At 33.3% G+C, this 21,710-nt stretch overlaps 1 protein-coding gene across 1 annotated transcript in view; it reads left to right on the top strand.

The window, feature by feature from the left end:
- Positions 1 to 18,457, top strand: part of Malrd1 (MAM and LDL receptor class A domain containing 1) — a 656,113-nt gene extending 637,656 nt beyond the window's left edge. The window contains exons 39-40 of the mRNA XM_077802928.1: positions 15,037 to 15,112; positions 18,374 to 18,457. Of these exons, the coding sequence (XP_077659054.1) occupies positions 15,037 to 15,112; positions 18,374 to 18,457 (160 nt within the window). The remainder of the gene's footprint in view (positions 1 to 15,036; positions 15,113 to 18,373) is intronic.
- The last annotated feature ends 3,253 nt before the right edge of the window (positions 18,458 to 21,710 follow it).

Genomic DNA, 21,710 nt, shown 5'->3' on the forward strand with positions numbered 1-21,710 from the left:
TAAAATTAATTGTCTAAAAGAGAAAGAAGGATGTTGCTAGGCAATTGCTAAGGGAAATCACAGAGGCTGATAATTAACTTCAACATTGCAATCAGTTTTCAATCAAACAGATTATGTGTCTAAAAAAATCAATAAGGAAATTAGAGTGAGTTTTCACATAGAGCAATTTACATGGAAAAATACTTCATTTTGGTCAGAGAAAGTTAAAAAATACTTGGCCCTTTCTGACTGTGGTATGTTGAAGTATCACATTCCTAAGGAGAAAGGAAAAGAAAAGAATATTTTCAGAAAGGTAGCTATCAAAAACTTATTGAGTGGAAAGTAAAAGTCAACCAGGTAAATGAATGTTTAATAATATTAGCACACATCCTTTGTGAAACAGAGCTACTCAAACTGTATGTAAGAAGTTGTTTTTATTTTTATTTCTAATCCATCATATGCTAATGCTTTTATAAAATATTATTTAAAAGAATTATTAGAAAAATTATATAAAACACAAAATATTAGTCCAGATTTCTTTTTTTTAATACCTTTATTTTTATTTATTTTTAAGTGGTGCTGAGGATAGAACCCAGGGCCTCACACATACTAAGTGAGCACTCTACCGCTGAGCCACAACCCCAGCCCCCCCAGATTTCTTATTCTTAGCATTAACAGATACAAAATTATTCTATCAATTTGCAGTAAATGTTTCTAAATATTTTCTTTTGAATTTTTATTTTATCCTGAAACAATAACCAGATAAAACCAAAGTTTATATACAAACTATACTTTAAGTAGCTCTGAAGTACAGTACATGAGAGATAGTTGGGTAATGTAATGTTTCATAAATGAATTAAAAAAGATCAACTCTGCCCATAGGAAGTTAATCTTTCAGTGTGAGAGACATGATTGTAAATAAATAAATGCCACTAAGTCCATTTTCCTAGACAGATTCTTATGTAGATTGTCAAGTTGATTGTCAAGGCTTTGTCTAAACAAAGCCCTATTGTAATCCAATTTCAACCAAAGAAACTATGTATCTAAGAGAAATAAATAAGGAAATTGGAGTTAGTTTTAATATACAGCAATTTAGTTGAAAAAAATGTTTTTTGCCAACAAGAGAAAGTACCATACATCCTGATAGTAAAATACACAATGAATACAGAGTACAGTTGATCTAACTCCAGAGTTAGCAAAGCTTCTGGCCAATGAGGAGGGCACTCAAGAACAAATGCGGGAACTGGGAAAAATATGGCACATCTGGAAACTGTGAGTGGAGCCCTTAGACTAGCATGCAGCTTGAGATAGATGATAAGAGAGGGGTAACAAAGGGAAAGTGAAGATCATAGCCATGAGTGGTATTGTATCTTTTAGGTAAATAATTTACAAGAAGCAGGCCTGGGTGGAGGTGAGGAGCTCATGCCACAGAAACACCCTGCAATCTTTTCCAAATTTCCAACAGTCCCCTCTCTGAGAATCTGACCCATGGCCAGGCCACCTTGTGAATACAGCTTGGTAAATCCAACCAAGTATTAGGGGAAATTTTTTTGTTTTGTTTTCTTTTGTTTCCATTTAATTTTGTTTCCCAACATTTTGATCCATCTTCTTCTTAATTTTATTAATACACACACACACACACACACACACACACACTTTTCACTTTGAAATTTTAAATTACTATGTGTGATTTTTTTTGTCTTCTTATTTCCCTAAGCTGACCATTCTCAAACTTTTAATCATATTTATTGATTAGTATGTCAATAAATCTATATGTTAGCAAAAGTAATATTATGAAAATGTACACTATACTATATAAAGTGTACATCATAAAAATAAATTACATTTTCCAGAAAATGAACTTTACCAACTGTGAGGCTTTGAGGTATCACGTACATAGAAGGTAAGGAAAAGGGAAAAAAAATATTTTTAGGAGAGGAGGCTAGCAAAAATTTATTGCAGAAAAAGTACGTTATTCAACTAAGTTGAATGAGTATGTAACCTCTAGTAGAACAAAGCTTCTCTAACTAAATCATAATTTTGGTGAGGGATGGCGTGGGTTTCTAATTTTCTGCATTAAAACCATTGAAATATGTTATTTTGTTGAAGTATAAAAAAATTCAACCCTATATAAAAATATATTTTGAAAAGAAGATATAGCTTAATTGCTTGAATGCAATTATAGATAATTATATACTACACCAAAACTTGACATTGTGATTTTTGTATTTATATATGGCAGAAGAATGCATTACAATTCTTATTACACACAGAGAGCACAATTTTTTATATCTCTGGTTGCATACAAAGTATATTCACACCAATTTGTGTCTTCCTACATGTACTTGGGATAATAATGATCAGCACATTCCACCATCATTTCTAACCCCATGCCCTCTCTGTTCCCCTCTAACCCCTCTCCCTATCTGGAGTTCGGCTATTCCTCACAAGCTCCCTCTCCCTATCCCACTATGAATCAGCCTCCTCATATCAAATAAAACATTTGGCATTTGTTTGCTTGGGATTGGCTAACTTAGCATTATCTTCTCTAACTCCATCCATTTATCTGCAAATTCTTTGATTTTATTCTCTTTGATTGCTGAATAATATTCCATTGTGTATATATGCCACATTGTTTTTATCCATTCATCTATTGAAGGGCATCTAAGTTGGTTTAACAGTTTAGCTATTGTGAATTATGCTGCTATAAACAGCACAATTGATATGGCTGTGTCCCTGTAGTATGTTGTTTTTAAGTCCTTTGGGTATAGACCCAGGAGAGGGATTGCTGGGTCAAATGGTGGTTCCATTCCCAATTTTCCAAGAAATCTCCATACTGCATTCCATATTGGCTGCACTTATTTCAGTCTCTTCAGCAGTATATGAATGTACCATTTCCCCAACATCCTCACCAACACTTATTATTGTGTGTCTTAATAACAGCTGCCATTCTAACTGGAGTGAAATGAAATCTTAGAGTGGTTTTGATTTGCAATTCTCTAACTACTAGCTTTGATGAACATTTTTCATATATTTGTTGATTGATTGTATATCATCATCTGAGAAGTATCTGCTCAGGTCCTTGGCCCAGGGTTATTTGTTTTTGTTTTTTTTTTATGTCTAACTTTTTGAATTCTTTATAGAGATTAGTGCTCTATGCAATGTGTGAGAGGTAAAAATTTGTTCCCAAGATGTAGGCTCTCTATTCACCTCACAGATTGTTTCTTTTGCTGAGAAGAAACTTTTTAGTTTGAATCCATCTCATTTATTGATTCTTGATTTTAATTTGTGCGCTAATAGAGCAGTAGTAACAAAAACAACATGGTATTGACACCAAAACAGACTGGTAGACCAATAGTACAGAATAAAGGACAGAGACTAACCCACAAAATTACTATTAGACAAAGATGCCAAAAACATGCACTGGAGAGAAGATAGCCTCTTCAACAAATGGTGCTGGCAAAAACTGGAAATCCATATGCAACAAAATGAAATTAAACCCCTATCTTTCACCATGTACGAAACTTAACTCAAAATGGATCAGGACTTAGAAATAAAATCAGAGACCCTGCATCTAATAGACAACATTGTGATGTTTAAAGTATATTTGTAATGTGGAATCTGAAACAATATCAATAAAATTTTTATACCATTACATTACATGCTTACTGGTCTATGTTATACTTGAAATGGGTTATTTACCCATGTGTGATTTTATAAATCATACATTTTTTCATTTAGAAAATATTAGTTCAGTGGTTTATGTAGTTTGTCAAATGTTAATACATTTCATTACGTAAAAAAATAAAAATATCTGTCAATCAGATTTTCAAAGTATTGGGAAACTTATGCTCATGGTAGAAAACAAGCTTCTTTAAGAATTATGATTTCTGGGGCTGAGGTTGTGGCCTAGCATGTGTGCGACCTGGGTTTGATCCTCAGCACCACATAAAAATAAATAAAGGTATTGTGTCCAACTACAACTAAAAAATAAATTTTAAAAATTATAATTTCTGTTGAAAGCTTGAATTTTCTCATCATCAGCAGAAACTATGAAGTGTTTTCTTTGATTTATAAGACTTGCTTCATTTGTCTTCATGACAATGTCTGCCAAGTGCCCTGAATAACCATATATGTCAGTCATTCTTCCAGGTAAAAGGATTGCTTGCTCCTTAAAAAGAATGGATAGTTTAGCATGCAACTCATTCCCACCGTGCTTTCCCACAAAACAATATATACCTTAATTTAATATTCCATAAAAATGCTTTATTATGCATACTTCTTGTACAAAGGGTTGTAGTAAAGGGTTGAGAGTCAATATAATTTTGCTTCTTTATCCAAATCAAAGTGACTTTTAAAAATATTTATTGCAAACTTGGTCTTAAAGAATGCAATGTACATTTTCACATGATGGCTCTGATGAGTGATATTTAACACCAGCAATTTTCTCCTCTACTGCATTAAAACATTAGTGAAAATACACCCAATGAAGAATTCTATTATAAAAAAAAATGCACTGCTTTGTCTTGAACTTTGAGTGAATATTTTACCTGCATGTCTCATTATTAATATAAAAATTGTTTTGAATGTGAAAGGGGTCTTTAGATTCAGGGGTCCACAGACCATTATCTGAGAAACATTGTCCTCTACCACAAAATAGTCTTTAAAGCATTACTTGAAAGGGTGATATGGTGCTATCTGAAGTGCATGTTATCACTATGTAACCATTCTCCTTGCATTTAGGCATTGAGATCAGATCTGATTTTTCATTTTTAATTGATAATTTGTGATGAACCTCTTTCTTCCTTTGTCATCCTCCAAATTATTTCCTAATGCATGACTCCTACTAATTTTACTAGGCCAAGAAAAAAAACTTTTGAAGTGTGCTTTCCAATCTATTTCCAAAGGGACTCTCCTCGGCATCTGGTTTATGTTAGGTGGTTGTGAATTTGCTAACACAGCACTCAAGAAGCAGAGTCAAGACTGAGTTCCCATTGGCAGCCTGGGTTTTCCTCAAGGTTAAGTTACAGGAACCTGGGTCAGCTTTATTCATACTAATTGCATCCATATTCCTGGGCATGTTCCCATTAAAGTGCTCTGCCACAGCAAGAGTGCTTTAAACAGTGACAGGTTTTGCGGTCAGTATATTTATTTCCTGTCTGAAAAGAGTGTAAGAAAAATATGGCAGCTGTTGTGTCATGTGAATGAGGTTAGCAAAATTTGGTGTCCGAATTGTTTGGTTTTGTGGCTCTGGGTGATTAATCCTTTCCTCTCCCTTTTGTGGCATTTCTGGTTGTATGTGAAAATTCAATTCTTTTCTGAACTTTTTCACCCACACATTTGGTCCTTGAGGACTTGGAAATGAAAACTTGAGCTCATAGATATTTCCCTTAATTTATTCTTGCCTTTTCAAATTGGCTTTCTTTCTTTCTTTCATTTCCCCCAGATTGTTTGTTTCTTTAAAAAATGAAAATCATTATCTTGCAGGAAAAACAGACCATTATATAGCTGATTGTTTCCTTCTCCGCATGATTTTGTCTCTTTTTTTCTTTATTGGGAGTCAAGTAACATGGCATTTTAGAGATGTACACAATTAGTGTGAATAGGTTGATCTAATAAACTCAACTTGTTCTTTCTTTTAATATGATAAGACTTCAATTTTACTTTACCCGTAGATTCTTATAACAGATTTAATGTGACAATTACTGTTGTAATTGTGCACTAAAGATTATAGGTGTTGAGTTTTTAAAATCATAAATGTGATCATATGAAAAGGTCCCCCAAAATAAATTCTCTACATCACCATTGTGCCTCAAGATCTTCATGAAGTCTCTTCTCCTCCTTGCCTACAGTTTCTTTTCTGTAGCTTTACCTAAAGCACACCCTGGAGCAGTTTCAGCCTGATTTTTGAAAGACATTCGTTTCAATCACCTAGTAAAAACCATTGCTGCTTTCCTATAATAATGTTCTAGAAAACTTGTTCCATTTTTTTGTACTAGACTTTTTTTTTTACTGTAACAGATCTGCACAGTAAGATGTGCTTGTGAGCACCTGGCTTGTTTCTTCCTGAAAGTGAGACCTGTATAATTTATCCAGACTAAATTTGGATTCCAGAATCTTAAAGTCAAAGCTACATCCTATAGTGAATAGATCTGTAAACTCTGGTGGAGACTATTTTGTGTCCTGTCCATTTATTGCCTCTGGCTCATTTCTATTTGTTCCAGTTTCACGATAACTTCCTACATATTTCTTGTTCTATGTTCTTTTATTGTGCTTATTTTTTTGCAAAGTGCCATAAATCTGTCTCTAAATTTTAAAGTTAGGATAAAACTTAGACAACTTTCCTTAAAAAGAGTCTATTCAGTCAGGCTAAAATGTGGTCTATACATGATCAGAAACCAGGTGTCAAATAAAACTTGTCTAAGGTTTTAAGAGAAGAAGGTGATGCATGAGAATCATTTGGCATGGACATTTGCGTAGGAAACACAGTACCCCAATCTCCTACAATTGCTGCAAGTTAAAAGGAGCAAATAAACAGTCCAAGAAATTTTATTTCCTAGATTATTAAAGAGGAGAGTAAAAACACACAAAAGAAAGAACATCACTCTAATTGTTAGAAAGAGATGGGGAAAAAACTATTAATTGCACCCTGGTTAAAAAAACAAAACAAGCTTTTCTAAAAAAAAAAAATCTCTTTTGGCAGAGAAGTTTGCTTCATGAACATTAAAAATAGATATGCATAAAAGGAGAACCCTAGAAATACATTTATTTGGAATTTGTATTTTATTTTTCTTTTATCTGAAAGATTTTCAGAAAGATTTAAGACTCTTCAATTCCTACAACTGGAAATTTGGGGAAATATATCTAGGAATTCAAAATGACAGAGGTGGAAATGGGAAGAGTAGAATTGAGATTTACTTCACTGGGACATCCCCAGATTCACCATTAATCAGGATACACCAAATTTAAGTTAAAAAACATGGTACCCAGAAAAAAATGAATTCCATTTCCACCAGACAATTGATTACATTTTATGATAGAAATGCATCCTTTAAAAAAAAGTCACATAATTTTTATGGATAGAAAACATCTTTCACCAATAGTAACATATCAAATGCTTCATAGCATGAAAATTCACTAGAAGACCTTGGTATTGTAACATAGATATTTTCTACCCCTCATTTGTCAAGATACAAATGAGGAACACAGATATTTACTTTTCAATGCTGTAAAATTAGTTATTAATATGACATTATTTTTTCTCTAGTCATATGCCTTTTCCAATGCCTAGAGAACAGGAAGAAAAATGTCACGCCTAGGCTGCTCCCCTGGGCGCCTCTTCAGGAAACCCTAGCTGCTGTTCTGGGCTGCCACTTACCCAGATGGAAAAGACAGCTCAAAAGATAGCTCCTGGCTTACTTAAGATCTTGAGCTAAGTGGAAAGGGAAACCAAATATAGGCCTTAGACAAGTTTTATTTGGGTCTACCAGAATAGTAAAATGGATTGTCTTTCCTCTCTGGGGACTGATATTGTTGGGTATAGGGATGAAGGTACAAAGAAGACAGTGGTTATTGGATGACATTCTATCATTAGGGCTTCAGACTCTAGGCATTTATTAAGTTCCTCTTTCTGTAAACCTTCTGTTGATTCCTACTGTGTTTTTGGCTCTTCACTACATGCTGGAACAGAGAGATGAGCAAATGCAGACATGTCATCCTCCAGAAGACTTAGAGTTCAGTGTGGGAAGACTCTCAGTTGTCTCATCTGTAAAAAAATTAAAAGTCATGGTCAAGATGATTGCAAAGCTCCTCTGTAGTTCTAGATTAATGAATAGATTTATCATCATCATCATCATCATCATTATTATTACTATTTTTTATGTCTTCCAATTCTCTTTCCTTATTTCAATATGACTTCATTGATCCCAAGCTCTGGGGGCAAGGTTAAACAGTAAGATCCCAAGCTCAGGGGACAGGAGAAAGAAGTAGGAAGTTTAAAAGAAGTTGTAAATAACAAAACGAGGAAAGAATATAAAGAAGAAGGTAAAGAGAATAGCTCTCAACTATCAGTAGGCAACTACCTATGGTAGGCATTGCATAAACCTCTCATTCCATCTAAGAGAGATAATCTTGCAACTCCCAACCTCTAAAAAGAAATCCTAGAGTTAGCTTAAAATTTGTAAGTCTAAGACCTAGTGCAGTGTTTAGTGTATAACCTAGAAGTGTTGGATAAATTTCAATAAATTAATCTGAAAGATAATAAATAACACAAATAACATTTTGTTATTTTACTGTCTTAAAGCATGAGTGACCACATTGTAGAGTGTCAGTTCCCTTCAGGTACTTAACTCATGGAAATCAAGTCAAGGATCTTGTCTGGAGTCATAGAAATAATATATACAAATTAGTTTATTAGTGAAAACATGAGAGAAAATTTCTCTACACACACACACACATACACACACACAGCAAATATCTTGTGATACATGAATTATGGTGTTTATTCCTTCAAATTCCTGAGATATCTATGTCATAATTATTTCAATTTCATGAATTGTGATTCTATGTACTAAGTGGACAGGTTTTGACAATAAAGGTTTAATTTTAATTTTTTTTAGTTCACATGACAGTAGAATGAATATATTTGGACATATTATATATACTTGGAGTAGAACTTCCCATTGTTGTGGTTGTACATAATGTGGAGTTACACTGGTCACATATTCATGTATGAACATAGGAAAGTTATGTCTGATTCATTCTACTGCCTTTCCTATTTCCATCACCCCTCCCTTCCCTTCATTTCCCCCTGTCTAATCCAATGAACTTCTATTCTTCCCTTTTACCCTATTATAGTGTGTTAGCATTCATATATCAGAACATTGAGCCCTTGGCTTGGGATGATTGGCTTATTTCACTTAGCATGATATTGACAGTAATGTTTCATAACACAACCTACCTAGTTGTGGCAGCAACCATCATCTATAGCCTTTTTAAATAGTATTGCCTTTAACATTTAAAGTTTCTATTTAGTTTTTTTGCTTATTTTTCTCTAACCATTTTCTGAACCTCCTTTTAAATATGAACATATGACAACAACTTTACTCTCATGAGATTGCAGTAGAGAGTAGGTATTTGGTGGATTTGATTAACCAGCCTGACCAGTTTCTCAGATATGCAAAATGACAGACTAGTAAGTTAGAGGAAAACATGTCTACTATTAACAAAAATTGTTAAACCATGCATTCATAATAAAAAATGGCAGTTTAGTAAATGATATTAATAAACTATAAAAGTAGATCAAAATATATTAATTGATAAAAGGACAGTGCTTATATAGGGGTTTTTCTCTTGAAGTATAGACTTGATAATTCAGGCATTGTTCTGTCACTCTTTCCTTGTCACCCTCCTGAGAGCCAGTCTCCAACATTTAGAGTGACAACTGTGATCACTACCACTATTGTGTTCCTTTCAGCCTGGAGAAACATTTATTTACTTACCTAAAGATGTTCATATTAGGTGGCAAACAGATTCTACTCTAAAACTTCGAACACTGACATGACAATTTTCCCCATGTTCTAGAATTCACATTTAATATGTGCTGAGAAAAGTTTTATAGTCCCTTTAAGCCAAGGATAAATGTGTTTATCAAAAAGCAAACCTTTTCTGACGTAATTATACACAGAAAAGAAATCAAAGGTAGTCACATTAGAAAGGGAGGAATAAAATTCTCTATTTGCAAATGACATTTTTTAATTTATTTGTTCTAATTATGTATATATGACAACAGAATGCATTTTGATTTATTGTACACAATTGCAGCACTACTTTTCATTTCTCTGGTTGTGCACAATGTAGAGTCACACCATATGTGCATCATATATGTACCTAGGGTAACGATATCCATCTCATTCCACCATCTTTTCTGCCCAGATGCCCTCTCTCCCTTTTGCCCAAAGTTCCTCCATTCTTTCCATGCCCCCACCATTATGGATCAGCATCCATTTATCAGAGATGATATTCGGCATTCGGTTTTGGGGGTTGGCTACTTCACTTAGCATGGTATTCTCCAACTCCATCTATTTCCTACAAATGCCATAGTTTTTTTCCGTTTTAATGCTGAGTAATATTCCATTGTGTATATATACCACAGTTTCTTTATCCACTCACCTATTCAAGGACATCTAGATTGGTTCCATAGTTTAGCTATTGTGAATTGAGCTGCTATAAACATTGTTGTGGCTGTGTCACTATAGTATGCTGATACAAATGACATTTTATATACAGAAAACTCCAAATCCACAGGAAAGCTGCTAGAGGACATCAATTAATTCAGTGAAAATAGAAAGTATAAGATCAGCACTCAAAATTCATTTGTGCTTCTGTTTATCAAAAATAAACAATCAGAAAAATTTAAAAAGTAATTTCTTTGCCAATCAACATCCAAAATAAAGAAAATACTTGGGAATAAATTTAATTAGCATTCCTGAATAAAAATTTTAAAAACCTAACTAAATGAAAATCCATCCTGAGTTCATGGAAAGGAAGACACTAATGTCACGGTGAAATACAGCTTCCAGGCAATATTTCTAAAAATTCAAACAGACTTTTTTTTTTTTACAAAAATGGAATAGATCCTACATTAATGTGTAATTGCAGGGATACCAAATACTCAAAGCAATCTTGAAGCTCACACTTCCTAATTTTAAAACTTACCAAAAAGCTAGAGTAAACAAACAGATATTAGCATGCAAAAAAATAGAATATAAATCAGTGGAATGTAACTGAATCCAAATATAAAACTCATATAATCTATTCCAATTGATGTTTGACAAAGGGTACTGATTCCATCCAATGGGGAAAGAATAATCTCTTCAACAGACAAGTTGATTTCTACATGCAGAAGGATACATTTGGATCCCTACTTCAAACCCTATATAAAAATTAACTCAAAAATGGATCAAAATCCTATGTATAAAAGCTAAAAAAACATATTTAAAAGATGATAATGCTGTATCTTCCACCTACAAAATGGAGGAAAATATTAGAAAATCATGTTTCTGATGAGATTAATCTCTTGAATATATAAAAACTTCTGCAACTCAAGAACAAAATGACAACCAATTTAAAAATGGGCAAAGGACTTGCATAGGCATTTTTTTCAAAGAAATTTGCAGATAGTCAGTATATACATAAAAATATATTCAACATTAGTTATTAAAGAAATGCAAATGATAGCTACAACTAGATTCTACTTCCTACCTACTAGGACTGCAATAAGAATAATAATAATAAAATAGAAAGCAACAAGTATTGGTAAAGATGGGGAGAAATAAAAATCCTCATAAATCATTGCAGGGGAGGTAAAATGGTACAGAATAATGTATAACAGTTTGATTGTTTCTCAAAAATGAAAATAGAATTACTGAGTGGTTTGGGTTTTTCACTCCTAGAATCCAAAGAAACTGAAATAGAGCTCAAATGGGTGTTTATCCCCGAATGTTCATGGCAACATTATTCATAAGACCCCAAAAGATGAAAATAAACCAAGTATCCATCAATCAATCGACAAATAAACCAATTATTGCCTATACATAGTAATGTGATACTAATAAACAATGAATGGATTAATGTTCTGATATATGATAACCTTGAAAACATTACGCTAAGTGAAATAAACCAGACAGAAAAGGAGAAATGTTATGTGATTCCAATTATATGGGTACCTAGAATAGGAAAATTCACCTAGACAGAAAGTAGATTAGAGGTTACCAGGACTTAGTTGTAGAGGGGAGTGGGGAGTTATTGCTTAATGAATATGGAGTCTCAGTTTGATGTGATGAAAACATTTTGGAAACAGTGGTGATGGTTGCACACCACTGGGAAATAATTAGTAACACTGAATAGTAAGTTAAAAGCAGTTAAAAGGGAAAATTTTGTGGTACATATATTTTGCAATTTTCAAGATTAGTAACAAAAAATAATAAAATTTATATTACCATAAACCATCAAATTGTATATTTTAAATGTTTGAATTTTATGGTAGATGAGTTACATCTCAAAAAAGCTTTTGAAAACAAATAATATAAACTAAAAATTCATCTCAAAATTAATGTTTACTAGATATAACATAGACCGGTTTTTAGTTTATTATTTTTGTTTTTCTTTACATTGGATGTGACAGGACCTTAATAATAATTTAAGTGAATGCATGAAAAGTTATAGGGGGCAAACTAATGTGATCTATGCATCTTTCTTTCCTCCCTCAGAATTTCTGTGTCAGTTCCTTGCTCATTTCCCAAGATGGTTATGTTTTCTTGGAACCTCGACTCTTTAAGAGCCTATTGACACATACAATAAATGAAATGAGATTTACCCTGATGCAGACTTATCATTGCATTATTCAGGGTAAGAACTGGCAGAAAACTTCATAATCAAAGAAATATGTTTTCCTTCATCTAAGAAACTATCATTTTAAGTGAAATTTTTATTTGGTTATCAAACAGATGATCAATGAAGATGGAAAATTATATCAGAATTCAAAATAGTAAATATGTGGAATGACATGAAAATTTTACTTAATCCAAGTACATATGTTTGGTGGGTGATATTTTAGCTTATAAACATAAACACATTGAAATTTAAGCATAATAATCCAGCGATTCCTAAGTATGAGAGCTATTCCTTTGATTTGGGGAAAAAAACGAAGCAGTTTGAGGTTGCTAATAAAGTTTGAAGCAGGAGGATTTACAATTTGTCACCTTCCACTACTCACACACTGACCCTTTCCTCTCATTGCATTACCTGTTTTTACGTTCAAGCCATTCTTTCTACTTTGGGTTCAACCAATCTCTAGTATCCAGATATCTTCAATATTTTCATTGTTATAGAAAATTATTTAAAACTTTAAAATCCTTTTAAAAGAAAATTAGCTTTGATAGTAAATTAACATGGCTGGAAACTTTTGTCAATTTACCTGACTTCTACCTGCCAGTCTTGGTCCTGGGTCATCTGGGGTCTCAGCAGTCCAAAGCCAAAATGATTGCCTCATATTAAGATCCTTCATGCTGTTTGTGCCTCAGTTCTATGCAGTCGACTGCCAAGCCTATCCCTTCAGTTTCTAGTTGCCTGCCTGGACTTGACACCATCTGTTCTGTCTAGCCCTATGGTTGAGTTTCCTCCTGCTTCTGATTTCATGCCTGATTTCAGCCTAGATTCCTTTTTTTTTTTTTTTTTTTTGCTCAGTTCTTGGTGTCTCTGGATGTTCCATATTTACCTACGTTCTAATTTCCATTCTGTCTTGATTCTTCCTACTTTATGTTCATTATTCTTGACAAGCTCTTATTTTGGCATTTTGACACATTTCAAAGCTGCTCTCTGTTTCCTTCCCAGTCTCACTTTGAGAGCAGCCCTGCCTACTGAATGCACTAACCATATCATTTCCTGAGCTTACTCCTCTGAGAACTTAACATAGATTAGTCTTGGAAGAGTCAAAAATGATTTATTCAATGTAATTGGAGAAACTCGTAAGTATTCTATTAGTGGTTAAGGAATTCACACATACTTATTGACTCATGTAAGTGTGCAACTATGACTTTTCACATAACCCACAAAATAGCTATGGGTAGCACTATTCATCAATAACCAAAATGTAGCCTCCCTGAGAGTGAAATATTTAATCTGTTGCATATCTAAGCCAATTGCTTAAAACCAGTGGAAATCAAAAGCTTAGAAGACACTGACTCCTGGGTGTGATCACATTGCCAGCCAAACATAATTACCCAGATTGGAGTGTTAGGCTCAGCAATGCTGTTATTTCTTAGAAAAGGATCTTGTGGTTTTCATAGATGACAACAGGAAGTGAAGCCTCTGGGAATTTTCTTTTATAAAAATCAAACGAGTAAGAACTTCCTCTTTACTACTTTTTCTTTTACAATTTAGAGATACCTTATTAACAAATTTATTAACTGTCATTATACCTTAACTAGATAAAAATATTCATGCACTGTATACATTTTTTTTCTCCTGGCTGCCTTGAAGACATTAGAAATCCTCCCAGAATTGGTTTTCCATTCTCCATTGTGTGTTTGTGCAAGTGTGTGTGTGTGTGTGTGTGTGTGTGTGTGTGTGAGAGAGAGAGAGAGAGAGAGAGAGAGAGAGAGAGAGAGAGAGAGAGAGATGCATGGGACCTTTCTTTACATCTGTATTTAGGGTATATTTAGTTATTTATTATGTTATTTTCATTTCTGTGATGCACACTTTTTCTACATTGGTTTTAACCAATCATTAAGGGTTCCTTGTTTATTGAGGAGTCTAAAAAGTATAAAAAGAAAATGAACACCTGAATTTAAATTTGCTAATAAAAATACTGAAGACTAGCTGAGCACAATAGTACACGCCTGTAATCCCAGTGGTTCTAGAGGCTGAGGCAGGAGGACCACAGGTTCAATCAGCCTCAGCAAAAGTGAGGCACTAAGCAACTCAGTGACACCCTGTCTCTAAATAAAACACAAAATAGGGCTCAGTGGATCAGTGGTCAACTGCCCCTGAGTTCAATTCCCAGTACCTGACACCCCACCAAATACTGAAGACTAGGGCTCATTTGTTACAAGTCTCTACAACAGCCACTGTCATAGAAAAATCATCTTCAGGAAGTAGTGGTCTTGCACTCTTGCAGTCTGAGGAACTTTCTGATGACCTTTCCATTTGACCAGTTTAGCTTCATATTGCATTGTTCTTTTTGATAGTGTGTTATTTGAATTACATGAGTAATATTTTAAGAAACCAACATTAAGACCAACTTATGCCACTTTTACTTGCTTGGGTTTATTTGGATCCAAATACTCAGAGTTCAGATTACATCTGCTGGTTGTCTTGGGGTCCTGTTAAAAAAATAAATAAAACTTTACTTATGGTAATAAATTCATGAAAATCAGTATGCTGGCTAGACAATGTGTCTCTCAAAGTTCCTACTAAACAAAGACCTACAATTCTACTTTGCTGCATCTCAATACTTATTTATTAACATTTATTTTTGGTGGCTCTGTGTGCTTTAAGGAAAACTGAGGAAAGTGGAAACTGTGCCTTTGTCAATCCAGTTTATGGGAATTGGAGTAACCCAGAGAAAATAGAGGTAAGTAGCAATAGCAAAGAGATTAGTTCAGAATCAAAAACACACAGAGACATGTGTGTGTGTGTGCACACACAGAGAAAAACCTACATACCCAACTAATTTTGTTTGGATTTGTTTCTGCATCATGGCTAAGAGAAATGTTTCAGAGTAGCTATTTTGATTGAGGGGTAAAAAAGGAGTTTCAGTCTCTAAAAATGTGCAATGAGAATTTTCCATTTCAGGACAGCTTCAATCTGCTTGTAAAGTCAGTTCAATGTTAAATGGTTTTGTGGTCACTGTTCATACTCAAAGAGAGCTGAGAAATCTGGAAAAAATCAGTTTAGCCCACAGAGAATTACTCAGCTATTCACAGTAACTTTTCATTGAGTGTTCTTCATTTTATTCTCAAAAGACTAAAGGAAGGATCCCACTCTGTAGTCACTTTAAACTTATTGTGACTAGTGAGGGTCATTACCTGATAACAAAGACGAAAAAAGAATTGGAAATGCTTTACATTTTTCCTAACTCTTTTCAGGGTATGCCCATATCAGCCAAGTCACAAGCAGGCTAGAGAGAAAATGTCAGGGAAAATCTCTCTCCTACCTGCATACAAATTCACCTTTCTGTTCTTTTCTTCTTCCTTCCTTTCCTGCCTCCCTCTCTTCTTCCTACCTATCTTCCTTTCTTCTTTCCCTTCTTCCTTCCTTATTTTCATTGCTGTGTGATTCATCTCTTTTGATGAGGTACAATTGACAAATGAGAGCTGTATATAGTTAAGTTATGCAAAGTGACTTTTACTAAACACATATACACTATAAGGTGATTATGACAATCAAGCTAATTAGCATCTCCAACACCAAACATGCTTAATTCATGTGTGTGGTGAGAATATTTAAGATCCACTCTAAGAGCAAATCGAGAGTCTATAATACAGTGTTAATGTCATCACCCTACTGCACATTAGATCTCCAGAACTTAATGATCCTGAATAATTGACACTTTTTACACCTCGACCAACATCACATCCTTTTCTTTCAGAGCTAATATGGGCATTCATTGGATATGAAATACATTTTGTTAGAACACACCTCTTCCTCCTGTCTATGAGTGTTTTCTTACATCTGGCTTCACAACTGTTATCTCTGATTCTTTTTCTATATCCTCTTGTAAAACTGAGGATATATAAAACCAAAGTTTTATTTCTCCTTATTATTTTTAATGAAAAATAAGTCATATGCAGTTTGTTGTTTTGTTGTTGCTGAAAACTGAGTAGCAAGGGGTCAGATCAAATGTTTTCTAGTAGTTTCAAAGACTTGGGCGACATAGTTGAAGTCTAATATACCCTTGAATTTTTAATTTCTGTGTTTTCTTCAATAATGAGGTGACTCACACTTTTAGTATTGTTTTGGCAGAAACAAAAATAAGAAAGAAGATATTGGGCTGAGACTGTAGCTCAGTGGTTGAGCGCTTGCCTAGCACATGTGAGGCACTGGGTTCAATCCGCAGCACCGCATATAAATAAAATAAAGGTCCATTGACAACTAAAATTTTTTTTTCTTAAAGAAGGAATATATTTTCCATACATAAAGAGAATAATTTGATTTGTCAAGTGAATCAAGATAAAGCAAAAGGGAAGCCTGGTCCTACTTAATGAATAATAAATAAATACAGGCATAAACTGTTTAAGGAACCAAAGCTGGAAGGTGTAATATAAAAATATTTTCAATTTTAGTAAAGAAAACAAAATGTTATCTTTTTTACTCTCAGCTTAGATTAACTTCTAATTATTGATAGACACAAATATTATAGAAATTGAAATGAATTCTTTTAAATTTTTTGGAATATTAATATCTCACTAACTCACGGTAATTAAAAGGTGGCTTGGAAGTTATTTTGCATTCTTTATTTTCCACTGAGAAGACAGCTTCTCCAGAGTTCCAGTCTGTGCTTCTCAGCACACATAGGAAGAGTTCTAAATCAAAGACATACCTTTCAATGTGTTTTCAAGCTAGTTTTCACTGTGTATACATATGGCTGTGCAATCGATGACTCTCGGGAAACTTCAAAGTGATTTCTTGTTATTTTCTATTCTGATAAAAGAAAAATCACTCCTTTTTCACATTCTTTTTTCTTTTCAGTAAGAACAGAAAAAGAAAGCCTGTCACATCTTTTAAACTTTGTTGCTGTTTTGATTTCCATTGTTTCAGAAAGAAATGACTTTATATTCATTAAGTTAGTTTGCTTTCCTTGACATTATAATAGAAAAAAATAGATTTTATTCAAAGAAGAATGGTTAAAGTTCTTTTCTGCTACAGATATTGAGAGAATATAAGGAACTGCCATGCACTTATTGGCCAGCATTAGTGATGACCAACCCAAAAGCATGTTGTTTAACTTCTTCTGCTACCTGCTCCCTGACACCCTGGAGAATATTTAAGTAAATTCCAAATGGCAGTTAGTTTCATCTGTCAAACCTTATTTGAACTTTAAGGACAAATGACTTCTGAACAAATATAGCCACAGTATTATACCTGAAAATTTCACCATAATGTCTTAGTCCCATCAAATATTCAGTGTGTCACCTACTTCAATTGTCTCACAAATAAGGATGGAGATTTATATTTGGGGTTTTGTGCTTCTTGTTGTTACTGTTTCTTTCTTTTCTTTTTTTCAATATCTAGATTCCATTTTCTTTCCTTTTTTTGTTTTTTTGTTTTTGTTCTGATTAGATATACATGAGAATAGAATGCATCGTGACACATCATACCTAAATAGAGTATAACTTCTCATTCTTCTGGTTGTATGGAATTATATATGTACACAGAGTAATAATGTCCAATTTATTCTACTATCTTTAAAAAAAGTTTGTTCTCTAGAACCTCCTATATTGTAGACTTTCTGATATATTCTGTAATTCTTAATTCTACTGACTTGATGCTGTTGATTATTTTAAATACTTTTTGTTTGTTTAGCCTAACTTAATTCAATACAGCAGGCTTAGTGAAACAGAACTAAAAAAAGAATCAATAAAAATACTGGCCATTGCATTCTTCCATCCTACCAGAGGTCCATCCTGTCTAGAGGACCCTGGAAAGACACTGGCTAGTTGTGTGTCAGAGGTCCAGAAGCGTGTGCTGGAGGTGCTGGGAGAAGATTAAGGGAAGCCTCAGCTACTCCATAGGAGCTCCACTAGGAGCTTGCTGCATTCTGTGTGATCCTTACAGAAGTTTCTTATTTCAATGCCTGAACTCCTAACCTTTTAAATGTGTGTTTCCTCTTTAGAGTTCTGTATACTCCTTCTCAAATCCCTTTTATGGCAAAACATCAGGAAGCCTGGAAACCATATCTCATCATCTCAAACAGTAGCATCAAGGTCAAGATTGATCCAATATGTGGTGTTTATAGAAAATTGCATTTTCTAAGCTCATACAAAAGTAAAAAAGAAGAGATAAAAATACTAGTGTAATTATAATCTTTACCCTCCCCCAGAAGAAGAAAATCTCACTGAATATATTGAATGTTTTCATGGAATCAGTACTTAACTTCATTGTATATCTGAGTATTTCAATAAAATATTCTACTTGTTCAATAAAATATTCTATTTCCTGTGATTTTATTCTGGTTATTTCTTAAAATGATGAATCCAGTTGTTTCAGGTTGGGAACATAAAGAAGTCTTGAAATTTCTTTACCTTACAGCATAGAAACCAGAATAATTTTACTTATTATACAAAACAGCAAAAAAGGGCAAACCATTATAATACTAATCAACATAACCATTGTAAAAATATTTGTATTTTGAAAAAATGTGTGATAAATGATCCTGTACTGAACTTTTTTGAATAATCATGTTAACACCTTAATATAGATATAAGAAATAATGCTAAAATGTGAATTAAGAAACTTTGGGTTACAAAGAAACTGGAAAATCCCTATCTGAATGGCTTAATAAAATACCAACCATTATTTATTCCACAATTGAGGAAATCAGGAGATGGGGCAACCTTTTGGTGGGTTATTGTACCAGCTACATGACCTCAGCAAGGATCCTGGGTGTTTGTGATTCTAATTTCCCACACTCTATTCTGAAGTTAATTCCACACATTAGACTATGGCTATATAAACTGCAGCATCACCATGTTCACAATAAACCTGTGACAGGCAAGGGTCTGTTTCTTCCTGTGTATCATGTTTTACCACCTCGAAATCAAGCATGTACTTCCAGAAACAATTCTCTTCTTATTGCCCAGGAAAGACATGGTCCTTATGCTAAGCCAATCACTTCAAAGGTCAGGAGGCCACTGTGATTGACTAGGACCCATCACTTTATGTCCTGGTGTTGACAATAGATCGGTGAAGCACATTGTCAAGTAGCTGAGGGGTATGCACTTGAACAAAATTAGAGTTAAGAAAGATGAAACCATACACAGTGTAAGTTTCACTACCATTTTGTGAGAATAGAGACTAGCCCCAAAATATTATTTTCTATTAACATTGGAATAAATTAATTTTAAATTTTATTTAATTTTTGAACCCCACTACCTGAAGTATAGTTTTCCCCTATATTACTATCTTCTTCTAATTGCTACTTTCATAATCACACCAAAATGCCTGAAAAATTAACACAAGAGAGGATCAGCAATAGTTGTGTCTTTTTATGTTTAGCCCCTAGAAATTTGGGACATACACATTTTTGGAAGTTTAATTTATGTTAGCTTAAAATTATCATCTATACATATGCAAGATCATTGCCTAAGCATACAGGATTCTTTAAAAAGCATTGAGTTAAAATTCAGTTGTTATCTAAGTAAAGAACTCAAGGCTACAATGCGAAAAATGTAAGAAACATACGATTTTTAATGAAAGTAATAATAAAAATGATAATTCAACCTAAACTGGCCTGTCAAATAGGAATACTGAGAGAATTCATGATGTATAAGGAACTCCAGATATTGAGTAAAGACAGAAAATAACAAAAAAATTAAAATGTGAGTAGTCTGAAAGTATTCAAGTATTTCAGCAGGTACAAGTTATGTGCACCCTAAATTGTTTTAGTCAACCATTTTGTAAGATCTTAAAAATTAAAATGTGAGTAGTCTGAAAGTATTCAAGTATTTCAGCAGGTACAAGTTATGTGCACCCTAAATTGTTTTAGTCAACCATTTTGTAAGATCTTAAAAATACACATGACAATTACATGAAACTAAAAGAATAAAACTGATTTTTCTTATCCAAGAAGCAGAATAGGTAAGTACCCGTGTTCACTTTTCCTACTGTAATGTGAGCTTCAGAATGAATGAATGATTTTTTTTCTTCTCATCTTTTTTCCTCTAAAAACTTTTTGGTATAAGTCCAAGTTTGCACCATTGTGATTTTAAAATTAGGTAAAGAAGGAAGAAGAAACAATAAGCAGAATACAGAGTACACGATTAATGTAACTCAGCTTTAGGTCATTACAACATCTGAAATTTTATCCTGAAAAAGAATATATTCAAAGTGATGGATATCAGGAGAATGTGTCCCAACAGATTCTTAAAGCATTTAGTGTACACATACTTAAGACACTATTTTAACTGTATTCATGTATAAGTAACCTCCTATTCTCTAAAATGCATTTTAAGCATAAGCTAATATTAATAGAAACAGCAGTAGAAAATACTAAAACCAGTGATTACCTGCCAAATATTGTTCTAAGTATTTTATATATTTTAACTGGTAAATGGAAGTAATGTGATATATGCTAAACCTATCGCAAGATACATGTAGTTATTTAACATGAAATATAAATTAATTAAAATTAATAAAATTAAAAATGCAGTTCTTCAGCTACACAAGCCACGTTACAAGAGCTCAACAGCCACATGTGGCAAGTGGCTTCTTCACTGGATGACAAAAAGAGCATTTCCATTGTTCCAACAAGTTCTCTTGGAAAGCTTTGGCTTAGAACAATGTTAAAATAATGTGCTATAAACTGTAAAATAATAATCTCTATGTAATTACACTAAAATATTTTCCTGTTATCTATATTTTAACTCAAAGCTACTGATTTTCACACTATAACAAATTACAAATAAGACAAGGTGTTTTAGCTGAAAGAAAACTAGCAAACCTATGTGACAAAGTGCCTTTTAATGAACGTTTCTTGTTATGTAAGTGTCAAGTATAATTCTAGTATATCCATATCATTGTTACATATTCCATTTTTACATTTAGATGGCAACTTGAAAAAAGTATGATTATGCTTCTCTCTTCTCATCTTCTTAACTTTCCATCATTCTTAATATTATCACATCGAAAACAAAAGATTCTGATCTGCCTTCAAATAACAACTGCCTTGTGCTTAGCAAATAAAGCATGCGTTTTGGTAAACCAACTACAATATTCAGGGCAATGACTTTTGTGATTAGTAGTATTAAACTTCATTGTTATAAATGAAAACCAGAGAAAAATTCAATTGACACACAAAAGAACTGAGATTTTTAAAAAATAAGATTTCAAATATGTGGCAGCTTTGTGATTTTTAATGTTAATCGGTTTCTCTTTGTGTTAATTTGCAAAGTGTTCTTGCAATTTTTTGCTAATATGTCTAGAAAAACACTGTAAGGGTTAACATGTAAAAC

The sequence above is a fragment of the Urocitellus parryii genome, chromosome 9 (assembly GCF_045843805.1).
Source record: "Urocitellus parryii isolate mUroPar1 chromosome 9, mUroPar1.hap1, whole genome shotgun sequence".
Classification (NCBI taxonomy): Eukaryota; Metazoa; Chordata; class Mammalia; order Rodentia; family Sciuridae; genus Urocitellus; species Urocitellus parryii.